General features: G+C 40.1%; 1 protein-coding gene and 1 non-coding gene across 2 annotated transcripts; both read left to right on the top strand.

The window, feature by feature from the left end:
- Window positions 1–1,185: 1,185 nt before the first annotated feature.
- LOC142180442 (small nucleolar RNA R71) lies at window positions 1,186–1,292 on the top strand. Its single transcript, XR_012709067.1, has one exon. It is a non-coding gene; the product is annotated as a small nucleolar RNA R71 (small nucleolar RNA).
- A 16,190-nt stretch (window positions 1,293–17,482) lies between these two features.
- Window positions 17,483–18,463, top strand: LOC142179891 (uncharacterized). Its single transcript, XM_075250780.1, has one exon. The coding sequence runs from the start codon at window positions 17,483–17,485 to the stop codon at window positions 18,461–18,463; it is 981 nt and encodes a 326-aa protein (XP_075106881.1).
- The last annotated feature ends 5,042 nt before the right edge of the window (window positions 18,464–23,505 follow it).

Here is a 23,505-nt window from a genome sequence, read left to right as displayed (position 1 = left end):
TTTTGCAATATAGCACTGCAATGCTCTATAAGCTTGACCACTGAGGTCTCCTCTATTTTCCTCTTCTTTGTCAGGATCTCCTTCATAAATTTGGCATAAGCAGGCATTTGTAAGAGCACTTCTATAAATGGTAAGTTTACATGGACTTGTTTTAGCATATCCAAAAATCTCCCAAACTACTTGTCCAGCTTTTCTCTATATATATTTTGAGGGAGAGGTAAAGCAGGCATATGCTCGCTCTTCTTAGGTTCCTCCCTTCTCGATTTTTCTTCCTTCTTCTTCTTCTTCTCAGTTTTTATTAGGCCTTTCTTCTTCTTCTTGTCATCATCACTTTTCAGCTGCTTCCCTCTTTCTTTTGCAATTATCACATCTTTCTGGATTGGGGTGGTATCCTTCAACACTTGTCCACTTCTCAAGGTCACAGCATTCACTGTTTATTTGGGATTTCTCTCAGTGTCAGCGGGGAGAGTTCCTGGAATCCTCCCAGACAATAGAGTGGCTATCTACTTAACTTGTCTGTCCAAGTTTCAAAAACTAGCACCTCTTTCTTTGATAGATGCTCCATGTTCCCTCATATTTTCACTATGAGGTTCAAGCCGCTTATCAGTTTTCATAATGAAGGCCTTCATGAGATCTTCTATGCCAGACTGAAAGGGTTGTTGAGGCTGAAATTGCTTTCTCTGCTAATTTCGGAATGCTGGAGCTCCTTATCCCTGGGGTCTAGAGTTATTTTGTTGCCATGCATTCAAGGTATCCCCAGGTGAACTCCATGAAAAACCGGGGTGCCTCTGACCCATTATATTAAAATTATAGTTTCCCACAATATTCACTTCCTCAGTTGAGGCTTGACACTCATGAGTAGGGTATCCTCTTCCACATATATCACAAGTTGTGTGAGGCTCACTTTGTATCGATGCTAAGGTCAGCTTTTGTATTTCTTTGGCCATAGCATCATGTTGTACCTGCATAGATGTGTTAGCATCAATTTAGTGAACACTTGTTGATTTTCTTCTTTCCGCACTTTCAGAGGGCCATTGATTTGCATCTTCAAATAACTCATCAAGAATTGTAACTATCTCCTCTACAGTCTTCTTCATCAACGGGCCTCCAGCTGCATTGCTCAATGTTCTATGTGAGGCCGATGTCAATCCATCCCAAAAGTCCTGGAGTTGCATCCAGACTTTAATTCCACTATGTTGACACTTTCTAACAATCTGATTAAACCTCTCCCATGCTTCAAAGATGGTTTTATTCTCTTTCTGACAGAAGTTATGGATTTCTCTTTTAAACTTGCCCATTTTAGTTGAGGAAAATATTTATCAAAGAATTTTCTGGTCATCTCCTCCCAAGTTCTAATTGATCCCGTGGGAAAGCTTCGAAGCCACTGCTTTGCATCATCTTTGAGAGAAAAGGGAAATGCCCTTAAGTACACTACATCTTGTGACACACTATTGTACTGAAAGGTATTCATAATCTCCTTGAAGTCCAATAGATGTGTATTTGGATCTTTGTTTGGCTTCCCTCTGAATACACACCAATTCTGAAGGGTATAAAGCAACCCTTACTTCAACTCAAAATTGTTCGCTGCAATTGGAGGTGGTCTAACACTTGATAAACCTTGATTGTATACCGGTCTAGCATAATCGCCAAGTGGTCTCCCAGGCATGGGAGCTATAGTTCCGAACTGGTCTGCACCCAAAGGTTAATTCTGAGCAATTCTCCGACCCCTCTCTTCTTCATAGATAATTTGTGCATCTCCAATAGCTGCTTCCTCAGCATCTCGTGCAGCTTATTCTCTTCGTTGGACTGCCTCTCTTGTAGCCAAATCCATATTATCTTCCCCGTTTCCAGCCATAAGTTCTTTGGTTGACGATTGCCCAACCTTTTCTGTTGTGTAGGTGAGATTTCTTTCCTTCTTCAGCTGTCGCAGTTGTTTTTCAATTTCTGGCTCGTATGGTAGCACTTCCTTCGCAGAAGTTCGAGTCATGCACCAATCTAACATATAACCTATGCACAATCAAAGAACAATAAATGTAAAAAGACAAAAATAAAATAAAAATAAAAATAAAAAAAATATTCCTGAATTAGCACTACAAATTATTTCAAACACTATTGATTATCAATCCCCAGCAACGGCGCCAAAATTTGACGAGCTTGAAACACACACTTAAATTATGCTCGCTAGTCAAATATAGTATAATATAATATTGTATCTACATGGATTAGATTTAAACAGTATTCTGGTAGTTTCTAGCTTGATTGCTATCCAGGAGAATCAACAATCGAGATTTATATGATTAATAACTAAAATTAACTAAGAATCTAAAGCTATTGACTAATGACTATCGAAACAAGGAATAAGCAAAGAAGGTTATCAGTGGGAGAAAAATAGGGGTTGATAGGATAGGTGTAAGATAATTGTTTGGGATCTAACTCTAGATAATTTACTTCTAATGTTCAAGTGAGTCTCTCGAATTCACTCAATTATTAGTTCAAACGTTCAGCAAAAACTCCTCTCTCGATTAAGTTTTAACCTCACAAGATGAACCAATTTAAACACGTGAAGATATGCAAGAATGCGTAGTTGATTGGTCTATGAGAGAACCTCTCTCTATTATCCTCTTAACTAGGTTTGATCAATGATTCAAATAGCCTCTTTCGATTACTAAGAAGAATTAATGAACTCAACCAACAATATAATGCAAAGATATCACAAGTTATGCCTCTCTCGATTACATGAACAAGTGAATATAGATGCAACAGTTAAATCATCCAAAACGCTTCAATACATAAAATTAGAGGTATAATCCACAAACAATTATCAATACACCAAATCCATCAAACCCTAAAGGGAACTACTCCATGGATATGGAGCAATTCATCACAAATATAATTAAAGTATAGAAAAACATAAATTCGATCCAAACTCGGGTCTTGAGTGAGGAAGGAATGATGAAATCCTTGTGCTCGTGTTCTTCCAACTCCTCATTCGCTTCCTTAGGTCAAATATGTGTCAAAAGTCCAAAAAATAATGTTTGTCCATGTATTTATTGCAAGTAGGGTCGGGCCTTGACGAAATCACCTTCTCCTAGCCAAAATAGGATTTTCACTCTGTAAAAATTGCATAGGACGCGCCATGCGGGGCATTAATGGGGAAATCCAGAGAGCTAGTTCTGACAGGAAGCAGTAAATTTGCATAGCCGCGGCGCCCCATACGCCGCCCCATGCACCGCACTAGTATACGTTTCTCAAAGTACGGCTCAAATCTCAATTTTTGACACCCAGACTTGGTCCTTGATCCCCGAACATGATTTTGGCTTAATCCCTTGGGCTTTTACTCAGACTTCAAAGCTCCAAATCACTCGAATTCATTCTATAACATCTAGATAGCTCGAAATCACTCCTACAAGGCATACAACACGCAATTAGTGCAAAACACTATCAATTAAAGCTAAAAATGAATAAAGTGCAGTAAATTAGAGTGCAATAAGCGATTAAAATATGAGATTATAGCCTACCATAATGGATCCCTGGTAGTAGAATAATGGTGTAATTGTGATAGATAAGAGGATGAAATTTAGGCCTTTGATTGGGTAATGATTCAAAAACAAAGGGGTTTCATGAATTGCACCGGATTAGAATACCCCCATAAGATGGATCATATTGGGATGCTATGAAATATGGTTATCAAAGTATACTATCATCCCTAGGTGGATGAGGAAAATCACTTCAGATATTCCCCGATGAGATGTGAGCCCTAGTAGCAATGTATTACGTAAGAGGTTTAAAGATATTAGTGGTAGATTATAGATCAATATTAAGGTGAATCAACAATATATAGATAAAAGTTCCAAAGTATGAGAGGAGATTAGGATGTCATTCCTTAGATGAACAGTAATAAGGAAGCATTAAAGGACTTAGATTTATACATATAGGATAAGCAGTGAGAGAGTGACCTGTAGTTGGGTAGTAGACCTCAGTAATAATAAATCGAAGTAAGAGTTATGGTATAGTATGACCTACCTAGACGTAGTAAATCCATAAGCATATATAACCGAGGCTATGAAAGAAGATATAGCAATAGTCATAAGTTTGACAAAGTACCGAGCGAAGAATTTCAATATACCTTTAGATTCCCAGATAGACAGCGTCAGAGTTCTATATATGTTTATAAAGTGAGGCCTCGAGATTGGCTAAAAGCTGGAGTAAAAAGAAGAGAAGAGTCGCATAGGCGCATACAGGGACAAAGTTGTACAGGCTGTATGACAGAAGGTAGCAATAGTTACAAGATTGGAAGAATTCTGACACAAAGGTCGTGGTGTGAGAAAGAGGCCTAAAGGGGGAATGCCCTTGTCTTTGGATTTATTCACAGAACGGTCACCTAGATGAAAAGGAAAGTATTAAAGTATTCACAAGAGCTATAGGTTATAAGACTGATAAGTACATCAACCAACATTTGAGGACGAATGTTCCAAATGGGGGAATGATGTTACACCCCATGTTTCATACGTAAAAGTACGTCGTAAGTCAATTGATGTAAGCTCAGAAATGAAATCATCTTTGAAAGTACATAAATTAAGTTAATCATATTACCGTGGAGGTTACAAATATTTAAGATCATGAATACCAAGTACCAAGAGGGTTGGAAGGCTTAGAAGCTAAACAAATCTAAGAAAATAAGTTTCGTCGAAAGTCGACAAGTTGGGAATGTTAAAACATGTACTTTTGGGGTGAGACTAGGATGCTTAACATGATAAGGAGGTTATGTTATGAGTTATTTTATTTGTATGATAGTCGTGTATTATATTTTGAAGTAAAGCGAGTTGTGGAACAAAAGTTGGCAAAGGTCATAAAAAGTTACATTAATAAATGTGTTGAAACTTAGGTCACATGTAGCTGGGCTTTTCTCCCAATATACTTAGAATTACAGGATGATCCACCTACAAAATTGGAGATCTATGAGTCTAGTTTCTAACGAATTAAGTCGTTTGTCGATACAACATCGTAGTAAAGAGATACTTGCGTTTTTGTGAGACTGCGCAGATTTCATAGGTGACAAGTAGGCGTGTCACCTACTTGCATAAATAAAAGGACGAAATATGCCCAAAAAATGGCTAGTTTTGGTCGGTTAAAGAGCCCTTTAAGGGTTGATTTCCTTTAGATATTACACTCATTATAGAGCAAAAAAATCAGAGATAAGCCCCTGCAAACTGTTGACGGCCTATTTTGACCTTCCCTTTTAAAATTAATTTATTTATACTTAATAGTTTATAATAAATATTTTGAAAGTATTTTCTAGTAATAAATACCTATTTCTACAAATTAATTAAGTATTAGTTTTGAAATTAATCACTTAGTATTAGTATTACGTAATTACAAAATATTTACTACTTTAAGATGATTAAAATAACCTTTATATACATCATGTAGACCTTATAATTAATTTGACAAAATTACTCCTTAATTTCTAGTTAATTATATTACTATGTTAATATTTTGAAATTAGTGCTATAATTCTCTAAAATGGAATATTTATAAATAATTAATTAAAATAGTTAGTAGTATATATAATAATTATAATTTTACCACATTTTATTGAAAATTATTAAGCTTATTTAATTTAATTATAAAGGGGATCAAAAGAGGCTAGGGGCTATAATTGCAATTCTCAACTAAACACAGTGGCTATTCTTTAAATCAACTTTGGCCCAAATGACCAAGCCCAATCCTAAATGAGCCAGTCCAAACAACCCTTCCAATCCACTTTGGCAATCCTTGCCATTCCTTTTTAAACCAATCGGAGCTTGCCACGTCACCTGTCTCCAACACGCACAAAACGAACACAATTAATCTGGGTCGTTCGTTTATTATATCAACGGCCCACAATTTGTGATTCCACTTTCTCTTTAAATTAAAAGCACCCAGTATAGTTAATATTAGCCGTTAGATCACAAGGATCCAATGTCCACTGAAATTCTCCATAAAATCATTTAAACCCCAAAATGCCAGGACCGTTAATCTCAAAGATCAACGGTTCAGATCCCGTCTCCCTATCTTAAACCTAAAGACCCATCCCAAAGCCCCTAAACCGTAATCATTTATCACCTCCCATGCTACCTTTCTTTCCCTTTCCCCTCTCTTTTCTCTCATCCCCATCAGTCCTAAAACCTTGCACAAATTTGTACAAGGTCATAAATCAAGCCTTAAGATATCCATCTTGCCCCTACTAACCGCGAATCTCGCCGGTTTCCATTCCATTTCCATCGATTCGATTTGAATCTCAAATCTGAAACCCTAAACCTAAACTATGCAACTTGAAAATCCATCAACCTTTCCTCTGTTATGTCGAGTCGGAGCATGAATGGCTAATATCTTCAGCTTCATCATTATTATTCGTTATCCATAGGTCAAACGCAGTGACCTCTAGACATTAGGGTTTGGCCGCTGGTCCAAAGGCTTCAACGGTCGACCTTCTCGTGCTCAGGTAAACTCAACAGTGCTTTTCCCCTCTATTCTTTCTGATTTCACCTAATTATGCTCACATCATCAACGCATCATCATCTTCCACTCACGATTTGAATCTGTTGAAACCCTAGAGCCATTAAATAGCACTATAATTAGGGCCTTGATTGCTCTCATTTATCATCACCTACAATCACACCTAAGACCTAACACGAACACAGAAGCAATACTAAGATTTTCATAAAATTTAGGGTTTCTTACTAATTTCTGGTTTTCTTTATTCGTCTCTAAGTGCTTTCATTACTTCAAGCTTGAAGTTTTTGGTCCTAGACAATAAGAAGGAATCCTTGTTTAGTCTGCTGCCCTCGAAAACGTCAGTACACCTTCACCCTCTTCTCTTTGATTGTCTTACATGAATATCATGAACATGTTGTTGCCTTCTGTTACTTGTATTCATTTATGATGTCAAATAGTCCTGCTCCTGAGTATCTTTAATTGGTGTTTATTAAGTTGTTATGTGACCTTAGTGACTTTCATTCGGATCTCAAATAGTCCATATGATTAAGTTTTACTTTATATGCTTAAAATGACCTCTCATGCTTGCCTAGGTTTCAGATTTTCTGTTAATGATTCTATTGCGATCTTTATCCCTACACACTGTTTCCTGCATTCTGTGATTTTGTAGTCGAGATTGTTGTTGATAATTATAACTAGGAAAAACCTGAGAGTTCCTAGTTTAATCTTTCACCATTTAACTGAAGCATGAGAAGATTAAGTGTTTAAGTGCTCTCCTTCTCTGTATCAATGTCTGTTAACTCTAAGAGTAACTTTTGAGCTATTATTATAACAATCCTATGTTCATATATAACTATTGGTCGTATTTATATGAAAGGGGACTCTTATGAACATCAGTAACCCTTATGCATATATTTTGTTATCATTAAGTTGTCTTTCATAAAACAAAACATAGTCATTTTGTTATAGTTGAATAATAACTACTTTCAAGCTGAGTATAACTGCCTCATGTTTAGATGTATATCTCAGTCGGTATAGCTGAGTTAAACCTGTTTGGCACAATACTTTCCATGTCTTTAATCCCTTATGACATTGTTGACTTTGTGAAGCTTACCTTGTCTTTATAAGATCATAACCTCATTTAAAGTATCTATGTGTAGTTGATTTAAAAACTTGTATGTATCCCTGTTTGTCTTCATAATCCATACTTTGTTTAGAAATTGCACTAAATCCTCTTTTCCCTGCTAATCTGAGCTGAATCTGATATATAAATCCTAAGGGGACTTCTTATTTGCTACTGCTTGGACAGAATAGTTTACCTATTTAAGATTTGTGTTCTTATGAAGATGTGGTTCTACCAAGCATTTTTAGGAATCCCATGTTTGAATCTGTAAATTGTAGTCATGCTAAGAGTCTTAATTATGTTCTGGCATCTTTAATGACATCTGTAGAAGTTACTAATTATGACTGCTTGTCTGAATCCCTGATGATGCTTTCAAAAGTTCCAAGTGATATTATTAACCTGTATGTGTGCTAGTGGTAAGACCTAGGCTAACCAATCTGTGATATATCTACTTAGACAGAGGCATTTGTATTGCTGCATATCTAAACTATGTGCTCTTTATATAGGATCACAAGTGTTTGGTTCTTTTGGCAGTAACATCATAGTATTCCTACCTTTATGTGTGTCTGAAACCTGACTTCCAGATTTGTTAATGCATGTTTCATTAGGTATTGGAAATGAAGTTATAAAATGAAACTGTTCGTGTGACCTTATGTTATTCTATCAAGGGAAAAGTATACTTGTGTGGTAGGTTGTATAGTGGTAGTTGGTTTACCTTGAAAGAGCATCATTGGTACTTAAACCCATAAGGAAAAATGAGTCGTTAGTGGTTAGGGGGTATTTGAGAGTACAGTTTAACTCTAGGTTGGGCTTCTCTCCCCAGCACAAGCATTGCCCTGTGCCTTGAGATCCTTGGGAACTTTGAAGTGTCGGGGGGATTCAAACGGGGCACTGACCTTGAGTAGAACTCACTCCTTAGCCCTTAATTCATTGACACTTGTTATTATTTAGGGTTTTAGTGTCTAATGACAATGAAAGGTTTTCAGTGTAAATTATTTACCATATATAACCACCACATTAGTATAAGTTCTCATGGTATTTGAGTATTGATAGTTTTTGTTATATTTTGCCCAATCAGTTACCTATGTGTTTCATGCATGGTTGAACATACATAATATGTATCTAATGACTTTCTCTTTCTTTTTTAACATATACATTTGTTTGGACCTGCCAAGTTCTTAAGGAACTTAGGCCCAAGTCCATCATTGCCGTATTTTCTGAAAATTTGAAGTCAGTTGTGGTCGTACCTATTACTGTTGGGCCTGCCTCTTTGAGGCCCAAATTTCAGAGTCCAATCCTCTTCCTCTAAACTCCTTATTTTAGTGCTTCGTTACCTTAGTTTACTGCCTTGTCGCACTTTGCTGCATCTTTGTTGTTATTCTATCTTATACAACAGTATTATATTGGATTGAACGCTTTAATTTATATCCTATGTCATGTAAACTTAGGCAATCCTTAAACAACATAGAATTAAAAGAAGAATTAGTTAGTAACTAATCTCTTGTTCGCTAATTATAATTGTTTATATCATTATTATATTTTTTGCTCACATTTTTCTTAAAAGATTTTGAAGACCAAAGCTTAGCAAAGGACGGCAGCCCCCACTTTCAAAGGAAAAACCAAACTGAATCGCAAGCTTTATCTTCAAAAAGGGAAATCAAATCATTTTCGGAAAAAAATAAAGTGTTGTCGCCCCAAAAGGATTTTCAAAATATGGTTTTGCTTCAACTCTTCAAATCAAGGTATAGCTTAGGCTTACCCCCCAATCTCATTAGAACAATATACCCCCATGCTTTAGGAACAAGTGTTTAAATTTGGTTCTCCTTTTCAAATACTTTCTTAAATACAAACATCCTATATATCTTTTCAAAATCTCTTTTTAAGTATATATGCATTAATGTTATTTTCTCTATTAATTCATACCCTTTTAATACTACACCCTCCCTTTGTAAGAATTATTTCCCAATGTATGGTAAGCCATATCTCTAGAACACTAGTTGAGGCATAGTATAAATAATTAATTCTAAATATAGTCTAAGTCCTATGGAGCTAACTTAGGTAGATTTTAAGGGGTGCCTAACATCTTCCCTTAGAAGAATAAGAACCCTTACCCATAATCTCCCCGGTTAGCAGACTAATAAAGGATACGACTTCGTAATTAAATAGGTACCCTAGTATACCTTTAAATATTAGGTGGCAACTCTCTTTTATCAACAACATAGAAACCACAAGTTGAATCTTGTTTTGACTAGTGCAAAATAGGGTGCAACAATATGGTGATTCTGTTGGGGATTTCACACTTAGGTTCTGACCGTAGCAGACTTAGACTAAATTTGGCATTTAGATTTATTTGTACATTCCCTTAATTGTAGGTAATATTGCAATTATGTGCTTACCTGCGTTATTTGCTCATTATGCTTATTATCATGCTTATCGTTGCTACACCCTTATCTGTTACTACTTTATATACATTGTCATCACATTTCTTCCTATCGAGTCTTGGTTGTACACTATCACACACAATGGCACGCGAGGGTTGTCTTTTACACCCCTTTGAACCTTCTTTTCAAAACTCTTTAGTTTTAGAAAATGGTTTTGCCAGGTCAACTGACATAACTTCTCAGAGCCTTCAGTCCAACTCAAAAGTAGGAAACATTCTACTCCAACAAAAATAGGGCATACTTCATAAACCTTAGGTGAGTCGATCCTTGGCATCGACACACAATTAGAAAAGCCACCCTAATGTCAACGGGTCATGCACCCAACTACATGACTTATGTGGAAAGACAAACAAACCTAACAAGACACTTAAAGATCCAAAGCAAACACTTACCAAACACCTTTCTTTTACCTGCCTCAGAAAATAAAAATCAACCAAAACATCCCTGAGATTAACATGGTAATAGGAGCACCACATAAATTGAAGCAGTGGTGAATGAACATTCGCCGGGAACAAGGAGATGAGGTTCGGACACACTTGGGGGAACTAACCGCTTTGCTGAACATCCGAGCAGACAGGGTGATCACTCGCTTGTTGATAGAGCTTTGGGATCCGGCTAAGGTGGTGTTCATATTTGCTGATTAAGATTTAGTACCGACATTAGAGGATGTCACTAGTTATACGGAGTTGCCGTTCAATGGAAAGAAGCCGATATTGCCAGTAACTATGCCTGGTTACCGGTTCTTGAATGCTTTGGGCCTGGCCAACAGTAGGGGTCTAAGAAAAATCGAGGATGGATGGGTGAGCCTCAACTAGCTGTTTGACAGATTTTGGGTATCGTGAAAGCTACGAGTGGTATTTGGGAGAGTTTCAATGTGACCAAGCAACGTGGGAGAGTCTCAGGCCTATTGCCTTCTCAATGGCACTATTGGGAGTATTGGTCTTCTGGTAGAGAAGGGGTCAGATCAATATCAACTTATTACCTGTGGTTCTGGCGGCCTTCTGCGGTAACCTTCAAGCTACTTTGGTGCCAATGGTATTAGCTGATATGCTGAGGGCTTTGTCCTTATATGCACGAGGGTATGATTTCTTTAAAGGTTGTAACTTGTTGCTTCAGATCTGGGCTACTGAACATTTCTTCCAGCGAGAGGCCACCATCGACTACTTTATGGGCGTCAGCAATATGATACACAACCTCAACAAAAGGATGAGATATTGGATCTCCCCAAATAGAAAATAAGAGTGGAGGGAAATGCTAACCAATCTGAGTGGAGAATGGATCAGTTGGAAGCTATCATGGTTAGGTGGAATATCAATCTTAGGGACTTCTCAAAAATACGTCATTGAGTTGATCGGAGTTGAGGGTATTCAACCATACTCACCCCTGGGGGTTCTAAGACAGTTCGGGATGATCCAAGATGTGCCTCTGTGGACAAGGACAGCGCTATACCAGGATGAGTATAATGGACAGATTCCAATCCCCAGGATAAGAAGGCTCCAAGAAGAGTGGAGCGACCTAGTCATAATGCTGATGGGTCAAAACTCGTGGTGCACTCCTAGGTATTGTGTTTGGATCAACGAAGAAGACAAGTTGGCCCGGCCAAGCAGAAAGGGTATAGACTGGCTAGAGGATGCAGTGACTGCTTTGCAAATTTACCATGATATCCTGCCATATTACCTTGTGACTAATTCGTTGCACCGTCAAGTGGTCTCAGGATCCATCGGTCATATGTTGCCACTAGCTGAAGACGATGACCAGGTAGTGAAGTGCATCCAAATAGAGTCTAACACAGAGCCAGAAGAAAATTCGGAGGAAGGGTCGGAGTTCAACGATGACGAGGAGGAGTTTGAAGAAGACCCGGAGGAGGATCTGAAAGATGATCTAGAAGAAGAAGAGGAGATGGGAAACGACTCCGGGGATGGTTATTAGAGTTGGTTGATTTTCCCTTCTTCCCGCTTTGTACCTTTATTCCCAGTTCTCTTTTACTTTCCAAAAGAGCAAGTTGTCCAAGCCCATGCAAATCTATAAAACAGTGATGTAATCTTTGTTCCCACTTATATCAGTCCAAATTATCAATAAAAACAAACTTGCTTTGGATCTAAATGTGTCAAGCCTAAATGTTTGTCAAGAATCTGAGATTTAGGCCTACCTTCAGCAATGAAAGGTCCCCACAAATTCTAGGAATTGCGCTAGCCTTAATGCGTGAATTAATTGCTCTATGTAATTTCCTGCTTGTAATAAACGAAGAAGCTGACTCTTGTTTCTTTTTCTTTTTATTTATTCTTATTTTTTCTTTTGCTTTATTATTACCCCTAAAAGAAAATGAAAGTTGGTTTGTGTCGAACAAAAACTAGCGGAACCACCATATAATCTAAGATCAAAGGGAAAGATGTCAGCTACAGAAAACCCGACTGAACATGCTCTGGTCATAGCCGACAGCCCGGGGCGATCGGGGGAGAAGGATGATGCCAGGAACGATGAACATGTGGCCAGGATGGCCCAAGAAATGGATTCTCTAAGGGAGGAAATACATCATATCAGGGAACTAGCACATCTGGCTATGACAACGCTTCCTCAGCCATCTCGATTTCCTTCTTTGGATTCAATTCCTGACCATTTTCCTTTCACATCGCGCCAAAACAACAACACCCCAACTTTAGTTCCTACCACTCAAGTCATACCTCCAGTAACCCCACACAAACCTACCAAATCCCCCTATCCACACTCCCTATATCCACAGTACATTCAAACACCACAAAACCCACCTATCACTACCAATGCAACTCACACCCTACCTCGTGACGGAGTTACTTTTACCGCTAACCAGCATATATATGTGGCACATACCGCTGCCCATGAGTGGTATGTTTCCCCTGTATATGCCATTTCTGAACCTACCTTTATAGCGCATGTCAATGTCTGGGTGCCTTATGAGATTGACCAATACGCCGAGATAGAGAGGGAAGCCAGGCGTAAGGAAGATGAGTCCGTATCTAAGCAGCTGCAAATCTTGAGAAACCAAATAAAGAACCTCCAAGTTGCCCGAGGAAGTGAAAGTTTACTGCGAGGATATGTGCATTCATTTGGATGTGCATATGCCAGCAGGGTATAAACCTCCAAAGTTCGATATCTTTGATGGGAAGGGTGATCCCCACGTGCATTTTTGGGGATATTGTGACAAGTTAGTCGGAGTGGGGAGGAATGAAAAACTAAGGATGAAGTTATTTATAAGGAGACTGAAGGAAGAAGCACTCACATGGTATACTCGACAGGATCCGCAAAATTGGAGAACTTGGCAAGATATGGCAGAGGACTTCATGAAGTGCTTTCGATTCAACACAGAGATCAGTCCCAGTCGGCTCGCACTGGTGAACCTGCAGAAGAAACCATCCGAGTTATTCCAAGAATATGCACGTCGGTGAAGGTCAGAGGCCGCCTGGGCGCAACCTCCGCTGGACGACATTGAATTAACCAAGTATTTCATCAGAGCCTAGGAAGGGATATACTTTGAAAAGATGATGGGAATGATGGTACAGAAATTCCCTGAACTGGTCAAGATGGGAGATTTCTTAGAAGAGGGCATAAAATTTGATAAAGTACAATCCATGGCAGCACCACAAACGGCCAACAAGTCCATCCAATCAGGGTCAATTGGAAGCAGAAAGAAGAAGAAAGAAGAAGTTTCAGCAGTCGTCCCTTACTATCAACCCAACCCACATCACGGAAACACTTCCTATACCCCCAAACAATCATTCACCACCACCCACTTACGCTCCAGTCTATAACACCCATCCATATTATCATCCTCAATCACAATACAACCCTCTTCGAGCCAACAACAACCGGAACCCACAACGACCATATTCTCATGTCCAAACCACTACTCACCAAAACTGACCTGCTTATGCATCACGCCTGCGTCCCAACTTTGAAGAGAGGGGTCCTAGAAATTATACCCCGATTGTTGAGCCTCTGGCCCAATTGTTTGAAAGATTTATAAGAGCATGATTGATATATCCAGTGGAAGGATGGGCATGAGTAACCCTCCAAGTATTTGATGCAACTAAAAGGTGCATGTACCATTCCAATGTACCTGGTCATCATACTGAAGATTGTTTTAAGCTGAAAAATAAGATTGAAACAATGATCAAGAGCAGATCCATTCAATGCACTCTGACACCGCCCAATGTGAAGCACAATCCGCTACCAAAATACCAAAACCAAAGAGTTAACATGATCACATTGGACGAAGAGTATGACCTAAAGGGAACGATTGTCACTATACGAAATGTAGAAGCCGCTAGGATCCCTCCTCAAAGGGCTCCAATGATTACAGTACAAGTGAGGCCTATAGTGATTGTTCAGACTTATCATCGATAACCTATTGTTTCTACAAGAGATGAAAAATGTTGGGAATACAAAATCGTCCCATGGACGTACCAACAAAAGGGGAAGGCCAAAATGACAGACTCAGTCGTAGCCCATGGTATGACTAGGTATGGGAGATGCTACGCTCCTAAAGATTTCAACCGAGGGAACTTGGGAAGAAAGAAAATTCAAAGAAGGAACATAACAGACTCAGAAGCCGCCGAGTTCTGTAAGAGAATGTTGACCAAAGAGTATTCCGTGGAGGAGCAGCTGAAGAAAATTCCGGCACAGATATCAATCATGGATTTGTTAATGAGCTCCGACAGTCATAAGGATGCCCTATTGAAAGTACTAAGTGGGGTAAGTGTACCACATAAAACCACCAATGAGGCGTTGGCCACGACAATTGGGAAAATGGTCGAAGCAAATATGATCACTTTTAGAAGAGACGAACGTCCTGTCGAAGGCGCAAGTCACAACAAAGCTCTTCATATCACTGTCAATTGTGGGGACAAAGTGGTGTCCCGAGTGTTGGTCGATGGAGGGTGAGGAGTCAATATTTGTCTGCTCTACACCCTATAGGGATTACGAATTCATTTGAGGGAAGTCATGGAAAGCCACGTGAGGGTGAGGACCTTTGATGTTTCACAAATGGATATTATTGGAGAAATTTATTTGGTCTTGCATATCGGGCCGGTCGAGTTTCCCATATTCTTTCAAGTAATGGATATCTCTTCTTCCTACAACTTGTTACTGGGAAGGCCCTGGATACATATGGCAGGGGTCGTCCCATCCACTTTACTCCAATGCATGAAATTTTAGTGGGGATATTAGGAGATCGTGGTCCACGGCAAGTGGGGTCACTCCGCTTATTTGGATTATGTTGTTCCATTCATTGAAGGGATAGATGGAGTTTCTTTTCATGTAGTGGAAATCACACAGACTACCAAAATGGAAGAGACTGAACAAAACTTAGGAATGCAGTCGCCGTATAGATCCAAGATAGATATGAGGGAGATGATAAAATATGGATATAGGCCGGGAACAGGGCTGGGATCCAGGTCATACGGGATCACAGAGCCAATTGAACCTAACGGGCAGAAAGGAAGGGTTGGCATAGGATATCAGTCTCCGGATGGGAAAGCTCATATCAGTAGCTCTGAGAAAGAGGTTTTTGTGCCAGAGCATGTTTCAATTCCGGGTCAAGGATCAGTACCAGAAGATGATATCATCGACAGGATGGGAAAGTTATTCTTGAATATGACTGAAGAATGTTGTGAAGGGAGTAACATCAAGACACCGACTATCAAGGATACCGAACTAGGGGAAGAGCTGCAGAATTGGACTGCCACTCCATCTGTTGTTCGCCGGGAGTCTTGGTAGTATGGAACTGTAAAAGTTATCTTTTGAAAAGTGCATCGTCAATTGAGGCCTACACCGTTTCTGTACCTTTTTGTCATTTGCCTCTTTTGAACGCTTAAAATGTTCCACTTTTGATGAAATAAAAGGAATAATTTTCTCAAATATTGCTAGTTTATTTACCGCTTCATTTATACTTAGATTTTCTTTTCAGTAATCAAAATGCTAAAAACTCGTGTTCCGCGATTGTGACATGTAATAAAATTGTCAAGCGCAACAACCCAGATTATGAGGAGTATGATGAGAGTATGATGCCAGAAAATCTCCCACAGGAGATCAAACAGCTGGAGAGTCAGAAAAATCCCAACCTTGAACAAACGGAAGTGGTTAATCTTAGAAGCAAAAAAGACGTAAAAGAAACTAGAATCAGCATTCATCTAGAAGCCGAGCAGAAGGCAAAATTAGTTGAGCTCCTCCGGTAGTACATAAATGTGTTCGCATTGTCATATGATGATATTCCGAGATTAATCACTCACATTGTCTCGCATCGACTGCCCACCGATCCTACCAGACCGGCGGTCAAGCAGAAACCGAGGAAATTCAAACTTGATCTAAGTCTGAGGATAAAGGAAGAAGTGACCACGCAGATAGAGGCGAATGTGGTAAGGGTCACCAACTATCCCAGATTGTTGGAAAATATCGTCTACTCACTGGGTCGGAGTACTCACATTACTCCCTGCACCATGTGTGCAGGTACAGGTAGTCCAAAGGACGATTTCCCCCTACCAAATATCCACGTCCTCATCGACAACTATGCGAAGCATTAACTGCAGTTGTTTGTGGATAGTTTCGCTGGGTATCCCCAAATCTTGATGCACGAGGAAGATGCACAGAAGACAGACTTCACCACACCTTGGGGATTTTACTACTATAGAGTCATATTGTTCGATCTCAAGAATGCTGGCGCCACCTACATGAGGGCCATGACGGCCCTTTTTCACGACATGATTCATAAGGAGATTGAAGTGTATGTGGATGATGTTATCATAAAGTCTCGAAAGAGTTCAGAGCACTTGGATGATTTGAGAAAACTTTTCGAGCGCCTGCGAAGGTGTAGTTTGAAGTTGAACCCAGCAGAGTGCGCGTTCGGAGTCCCCACTGGAAAACTGTTGGGCTTCATTGTAAGTAGTAAGAGGATAGAACTGGACCCATCAAAAATCAAGGCCATTCAGGAATTGCCACCACTAAAGAGCAAGAAAGATGTAATGAGCTTCCTGGGTAGATTGAATTACATCAGTCGCTTCATAGCTTAGTCCACAGTAATTTGTGAGCCTATTTTTAAGTTGCTGAAAAAGGATGCTGACACAAAATGGATAGAGGAGTGCAAGAAAGCCTTCGACAGAATCAAAGAATATTTTTCAAATCCACCAGTATTGGTTCCCCTTAACCCGGGAAGCCATTGTTATTATATTTGGCAGTCTTGGATAATGCCTTCGGGTGTGTGTTGGGACAGCATGACGAAACTGGGAGAAAGCAACAGGCCTTCTACTACTTAAGTAAGAAGTTCACGTCATGTGAGGTCAAGTATACTTTGATAGAATGCACTTCTTGCGCTCTGACTTGGATTGCCCAGAAACTAAGGCATTATATGTCAGCATACACCATGCATCTGATATCTCGACTCAACCCACTCAAGTATATATTCTAGAAGCTGATGCCTACCGGAAAGCTAGCTAAATGGAAAATTCTCCTTAGCAAACTTAACATTGTGTACATAACTCAGAAGGCAATCAAAGGGCAAGCTTTAGCCAACCACCTCGCGGAGAATCCGGTGGATGGGGACTACGAGCCATTTACTACATATTTTCCCAATGAAGAAGTGTTATTTGCTGGAGAAGATATTGCTGAATCGTACCCTAGATGGAGAATATTTTTTGATAAAGCAGCAAACTTTAAAGGAGTCAAAATTGGGGCAGTCCTGATTTCGGAATCTGGAAAACACTATCCATCATCAGCAAAGATAAGATTCTCTTGTACCAATAATATGGTTGAATACGAAGCATGCATCCTTGGGATCAGAATGGCAGTTGACATGAAGGTCAAAGAACTTTTGGTCATAGGAGATTCCGATATATTGATACACCAAGTCCAAGGGGAATGGTCCACCAAGAATGTCAAGATACTTCTGTACCTGCACCGCATGAAGGAGCTATGCAAGAAGTTCATGAAGATTGAGTTCAAGCACGTCCCTAGGATTCAGAACGAGTTCGTTGACGCCCTTGAACCTCTATCATCTATGATTCAGCATCCAGACAAGAACTACATCAACCCTATCGAGATAAAGATCAGGGATCAACATGCATATTGCTTCCATGTAGATGAAGAACTAGATGGTAAACCATTATATAACGACATCAGGAAATTCCTTGCAACCAGTGAATTCCCAGAGAATGCTATTAATGGTCAAAAGCAAGCCCTCAGCAGGTTGGCAAACCACGTTTTCCTCAACAGGGAAGTCCTGTGCATGAGGACCCCCAGACTTAGGTTTGTTGGGATGTGTAGACGTTGCCAAGGCAACCAGGTTGTTGGAGGAAATACATGCATGAACGTGCGGATCCCACATGAATGGGTTCATATTAGCCAAGAAGATCCTAAGAGCTGGAGACTTTTGGATGACTATAGAAAGCGACAGTAGCTGCTACGTACAGAAGTGTCACTAGCGCTAAATTCACGAAGATTTCATCCGGGTTTCGCCGAATGAGTTAAACGTAATGGGTTCACCCTAGCCGTTCGCCGCTAGGGGCATGGACGCGATTGGTCCTATAGAGTCATGATTGGACCTATAGAGCCTGCCGCATCAAATGGACATCGCTTTATCTTGGTAGCTATTGACTATTTCACCAAATGGGTCAAGGCATCTACTTACAAGGCTGTCACAAAGAAGGTAGTGGCAGATTTTGTCCGGAACAACATCATTTGTAGATTTGGAATACCAGAGCCCCTCATCACCGACAATGCTGCTAACCTCAATAGCGACCTCATGAAAGAAATCTGCAAGAAGTGCAAAATCATCCACCGCAATTCCACAGCCTACAAGATAAAAATGGATGGGGCAGTCGAGGCAGCCAACAAAAAGATCAAGAGAATTTTACGAAAGATAGTGGACAATCACAGACAATGGCATGAGAAACTACCTTTCACTTTACTAGGTTATCGGACCACCATGAGAATAACCACTGTGGAAATACCGTACATGTTGGTATACGGCGCTAAAGTTGTGATACCCGTAGAGATCAAAATACCATCTTTAAGGGTCATTCAAGAGGCAAAATTAGACGACACATAGTGGATACGAGTCAGACAGGAGCAACTCATGTTGATCAATGAGATAAGAATGGATGCAGTATGCCATGGTTAGCTATATCAGAACAGGATGGCTAGTGCATTTAACAAGAGAGTGAAGCCTCACCAGTTCGCATCGGGGCAGTTGGTCTTGAAGAAAATCTTTCCCCACCAAGAAGAAGCCAAAGGAAAGTTCACACCAAAATGGCAAGGTCCTAATGTGGTTCACCGAGCACTGTCGGGTAGATCTCTAAGCTTGGCAGAAATGGATGGAAGAATCAACACGAATCCCATCAACTCAGACACAATCAAGAGAAATTATGTTTGAAAATTAATAGAGTTAGGTTTTGCTATAACAAAACTACGTTCAACCTAACTTCCCACGGAGGGATACGTAGGCAACCCACGTAGGGTTTGATTTCTCTCTCCCCTTCACTTTTGAAATAGAAAACCAAATATCACTTTTGTATGTTGCTCAGGAACTACGCCGACTTGATTTCCTTAAAAAATAATACCTAGGCAATCCCCATAGGATTCAATCATCTATTGTAACTGAACTACGTTCTGGCCTGATTCCATTTGGATACATAGGCAGCCTGAGTCAGACTCAGACTTTTTCATTCTTTAACTCATCATTTTGCATCTGTTGTAATCGAACTATGTCTTGACCTAATTCCATTTGGATACGTAGGCTGCCTGAGTCAGGCTCGCTTATCTTTATCATATTTTATCATAATCCACGAAGTACATTCAGACCTGATTCCGTTTTGGATATGTAGGCAACCTGAAAGGGTTCGGTCACAACCTTAGGAAAACCTTTGTAATGCATTAGTTTGAATTAGGGCGCAGTCACAACAGCAAGCATCCGCGTTATCAGAAGCATCACGGAAGATCGACATCAATGGTATAAATTATTCAAGAAGAAACGTTTGCATATGGAGAACTTTTCGTAACATGTCATAATCCGGAACGACGGTATTTTCCTTAAAACAAAGTATTTTCAAATTATTTTCCAAAAATACAGTAATTTGTTACACCTACCTAACTTCGCGGCATGACCATATCAAAGGCTGGGGCAAACCAACAGTGCGGTCGACACAAATCAACTCCCCCCCCCCAAAGAATTTTTCTTTGAGTGCAGGGTCAATAGGGAGCAAAGAAGCACTACGACCACACTGGTGCAAATGACAGATCCGCCACTTGCCTAAGATCATCTCTCTTTCTCCATTAATTGAACTTTTCTGATACTACTTAGGCTAATCTTTGAATCCTTTGTAGGTACCTCGGAGTTAGACTGTTGATACGAAAACACATGTACATAGCAAACTGCATGCTCAATCAATCAAAGCACCATGTACAAAATGGACCGTTAGGCTTCATCAATGGAAGCCCTGTACATACCAAATCGCCTGCTCAACTAATCGAATCACCTTGTACAAACGAGCCGTCGGCTTCACCAATTAAAGTCTTGTATATAGAAAATCGTCAGCTCAATCGATCGGAGCGCCCTGTACAAATCGAATGCCGGTTTTGCCAACTAGAACCTTGTATATAGCAAATCACAAACTTTGCCAATAAAAATTCGCATCGTCGCTCCTTTGCAACGGATACCAGAATAGACAGTCGCAAACCTCGTAATTGATGTTCTGCCAATCGATGACCGCAACTTAGCTTCGCAGTTAAGAGTATCTCTTGGGCATGCTATTATTTCCTTTGCTAGTACTTTTAATGTTTTGAAGTTTTGCCCATGCAGCTTCAGGCATGATTACGGTTTTAATTAATCACTCCCAAGCAGAGATTATTTTACATTTCAGTGCAAAGTTCTCCCAACAAGCGGAGACGCACTCTACAAATCAAGCTTTCCCAACAAGCGGTGACATTTCTCAGTGCAAAGCTCTCCCAACAAGCGGAGACGCACTCTATAAATTAAGCTCTCCCAACAAGCGGAGACAATTTTTAAATGCTTCGACTAAGAAATCGAGTCAAGATCAAGTATCCCATCATCCTAATCCCAAATAATGGCTCGCCGACAACCAAGCATCATCTCTCCTGCAATATTTACATCGCATCTTAATATATTCCGCATTGTAATATATGGGTATGTGTAATGACCCGACCGGTCGTTATGAGAGTTGTAGCCCCGTTCTCCCATTTACTGCCCATTTTTTACTTTATAGTTGTTATGTGGCTTGTCGGGGTAGTCGGTTCGGGTACGGTGAGGTTTCATAATGAACTGAGACACTTAGTCTCAAGGATGAAAACTTAAGTTGAAAAGGTTAACCGGATGTGGACTTAGGTGTAGACGACTTTGGAATGGAGTTTCGATGGTTCCGTTAGCTCCGTTGGGTAATTTTGTACTTAGGAGCGTGTTCGGATTGTGGTTTGGAGGGCCATAGTGGAATTAAGCTTGAAATGGCAAAAATTAGATTTTGGAAAATTTGACCGGGAGTGGAATTTTTGATATCGGGGTTGAGTTCTGATTCAGGAAGTTGGAGTAGGTTTGTAATGTCAAATGTGACTTGTGTGCAAAATTTGGGGTCAATCGGACGCGATTTGATAGGTTTCGGTGTCGTTTGTAGAAGTTGAAATTTTCTTAGTTTCAATAGGCTTGAATTGGGGTGCGATTCATGTTTTTGATGTTGTTTGAAGTGATTTGAGGGCTCTACTAAGTTCGTATCGTATTTTAAGACTTGTTGGTATGATTGGTTTAGGTGTCGGGGGCCTCGGGTTGATTTCGGATTGTTAACGGATCGAAAATGGAACTTGGTACATGGCTGAAGCAGGGACTCTGCTGGTGTAATCGCACCTGCGGAGCTTTGATCGCAGGTGCGAACTAAGGAGCGCAGATACGGACAAGATTGGGGAGGATTGTGTTCGCAGGTGCAGGGAGTTTTTCGCAGGTGCGACGTGATGGGCGCAGAAGCGGAGGGTGCACTGGTACGATGGGAAATCTGCACCTGCAATTGCGCAGATGCGAGGGCGAGGACCGCAAAAGTGGAGGCCCATCTCTAGTGGTTCATCGCAGAAGTGGGTGGAATGTCGCTTCTGCGACGTCTCAGATGCGGTTAAGTGTCCGCAAAAGCGGAAGTGCTGGACAGAACACTTAAATTCAAGGGTTCACGATTTTACTTCATTTTAAACATTTCAAGCTCGGGTTTGGGCGATTCTTAAGAGGATTTTCGATGGGTTTCTTGATCTAAGACCCTTGTGCTCATTTTTTATCAACAATCGTGTTTCTGCATTGAATTTCCCACCTAGTTTGTGTGTATTTAAGGTGGCATTTGAGAGTTTGAGGTTAGGGATTTGGAGATTTAGGTGGCGATTTGGTGTCGGATTCTGGTAAAATTGGTATGGTTAGACTCGTGGATAAATGGACTTTTGGGTTTTATGACTTTTAGCGGATTTCGAGACGTGGGCCCGATGGTCGACTTTTGAGTCAATTTTTTACTTTTGATTAATAACTTAGTATGTTTCTTCTGGAATTGATTCCTTTAGCCCGTGTTGATTATATCAAATTGTTTATGGTTAAATTCGAGGCATTCGGAGGCCGTTTCATGAGGCAAGGGTGTGTTAGAATAGAGATTTGCTTGGATTAAGGTAAGTAACACTTCTAAACTTGGCCCTGAGGGTTCGAAACCCCGAATTATGTATTATATGATTGATGTTGAGGTGACGCACATGCTAAGTGACGAGTGTCTGGGCGTGCACCGTAAGAACTGTGACCTATTCGATTCTATGGAATTGTATAGTGGATTTATCTTGTTGATATCCGTGTTTTCATCATGTGATAAGTAATTAAGCTCACAATCATGCTAGAAATCATGTTTAGGCTATTACTGGTACAGTTGAGACCCATAGTGATTATTTCCTTGCTGTTGACTTATTGATTACATTGAAATTTTGTACTCGGTCATATTTATTCATTACATATCATATCTCAGTCTCTGTTGAAATTTATTGTTGTATCATATCATCATTTTGGGCTAGTTTTATGACATTGTGAGCCCGAGAGAGAGAGGCTGGAGAGATTGATGACTGAGTGAGGCCAAGGGCTTGATTTGAGATATTGTTATGGGATCGGGCTACACGACGCAGCATGTTTATTGATTTATGCCTGGATCTGGCTTATTATAGTGCTTGGGTTGAAGGAACCCCTCCGGAGTCTGTACACACCCCATTGAGCGCAGTTGATCATATTGAGGAATGGATCTTCCCTGGACATGGATCTTGTTCGAATCATATATATTTGGGGATGGATCTTCCCCTGGGCTGGATTTTATATATATATATGTGTGTGTGTGTGTGTGTGTGTGTGTGTGTGTGTGTATGTGTGTGTTGGATCTTCCCTGGGCTGGATTGACCATATACAGTACTGAGTGATTGAGTATTTTGAGA

This window comes from Nicotiana tabacum, chromosome 4 (genome assembly GCF_000715075.1).
Source record: "Nicotiana tabacum cultivar K326 chromosome 4, ASM71507v2, whole genome shotgun sequence".
NCBI lineage: Eukaryota > Viridiplantae > Streptophyta > Magnoliopsida > Solanales > Solanaceae > Nicotiana > Nicotiana tabacum.
The sequence above is the reverse complement of the archived record's forward strand: the minus strand, read 5'-3'. Positions and strand labels throughout refer to the sequence as shown.

Excerpts from the sequence above, each read along its gene's own strand:
- LOC142179891 (XM_075250780.1), top strand. The coding sequence starts at position 17,483 with ATGCCTACCGGAAAGCTAGCTAAATGGAAAATTCTCCTTAGCAAACTT.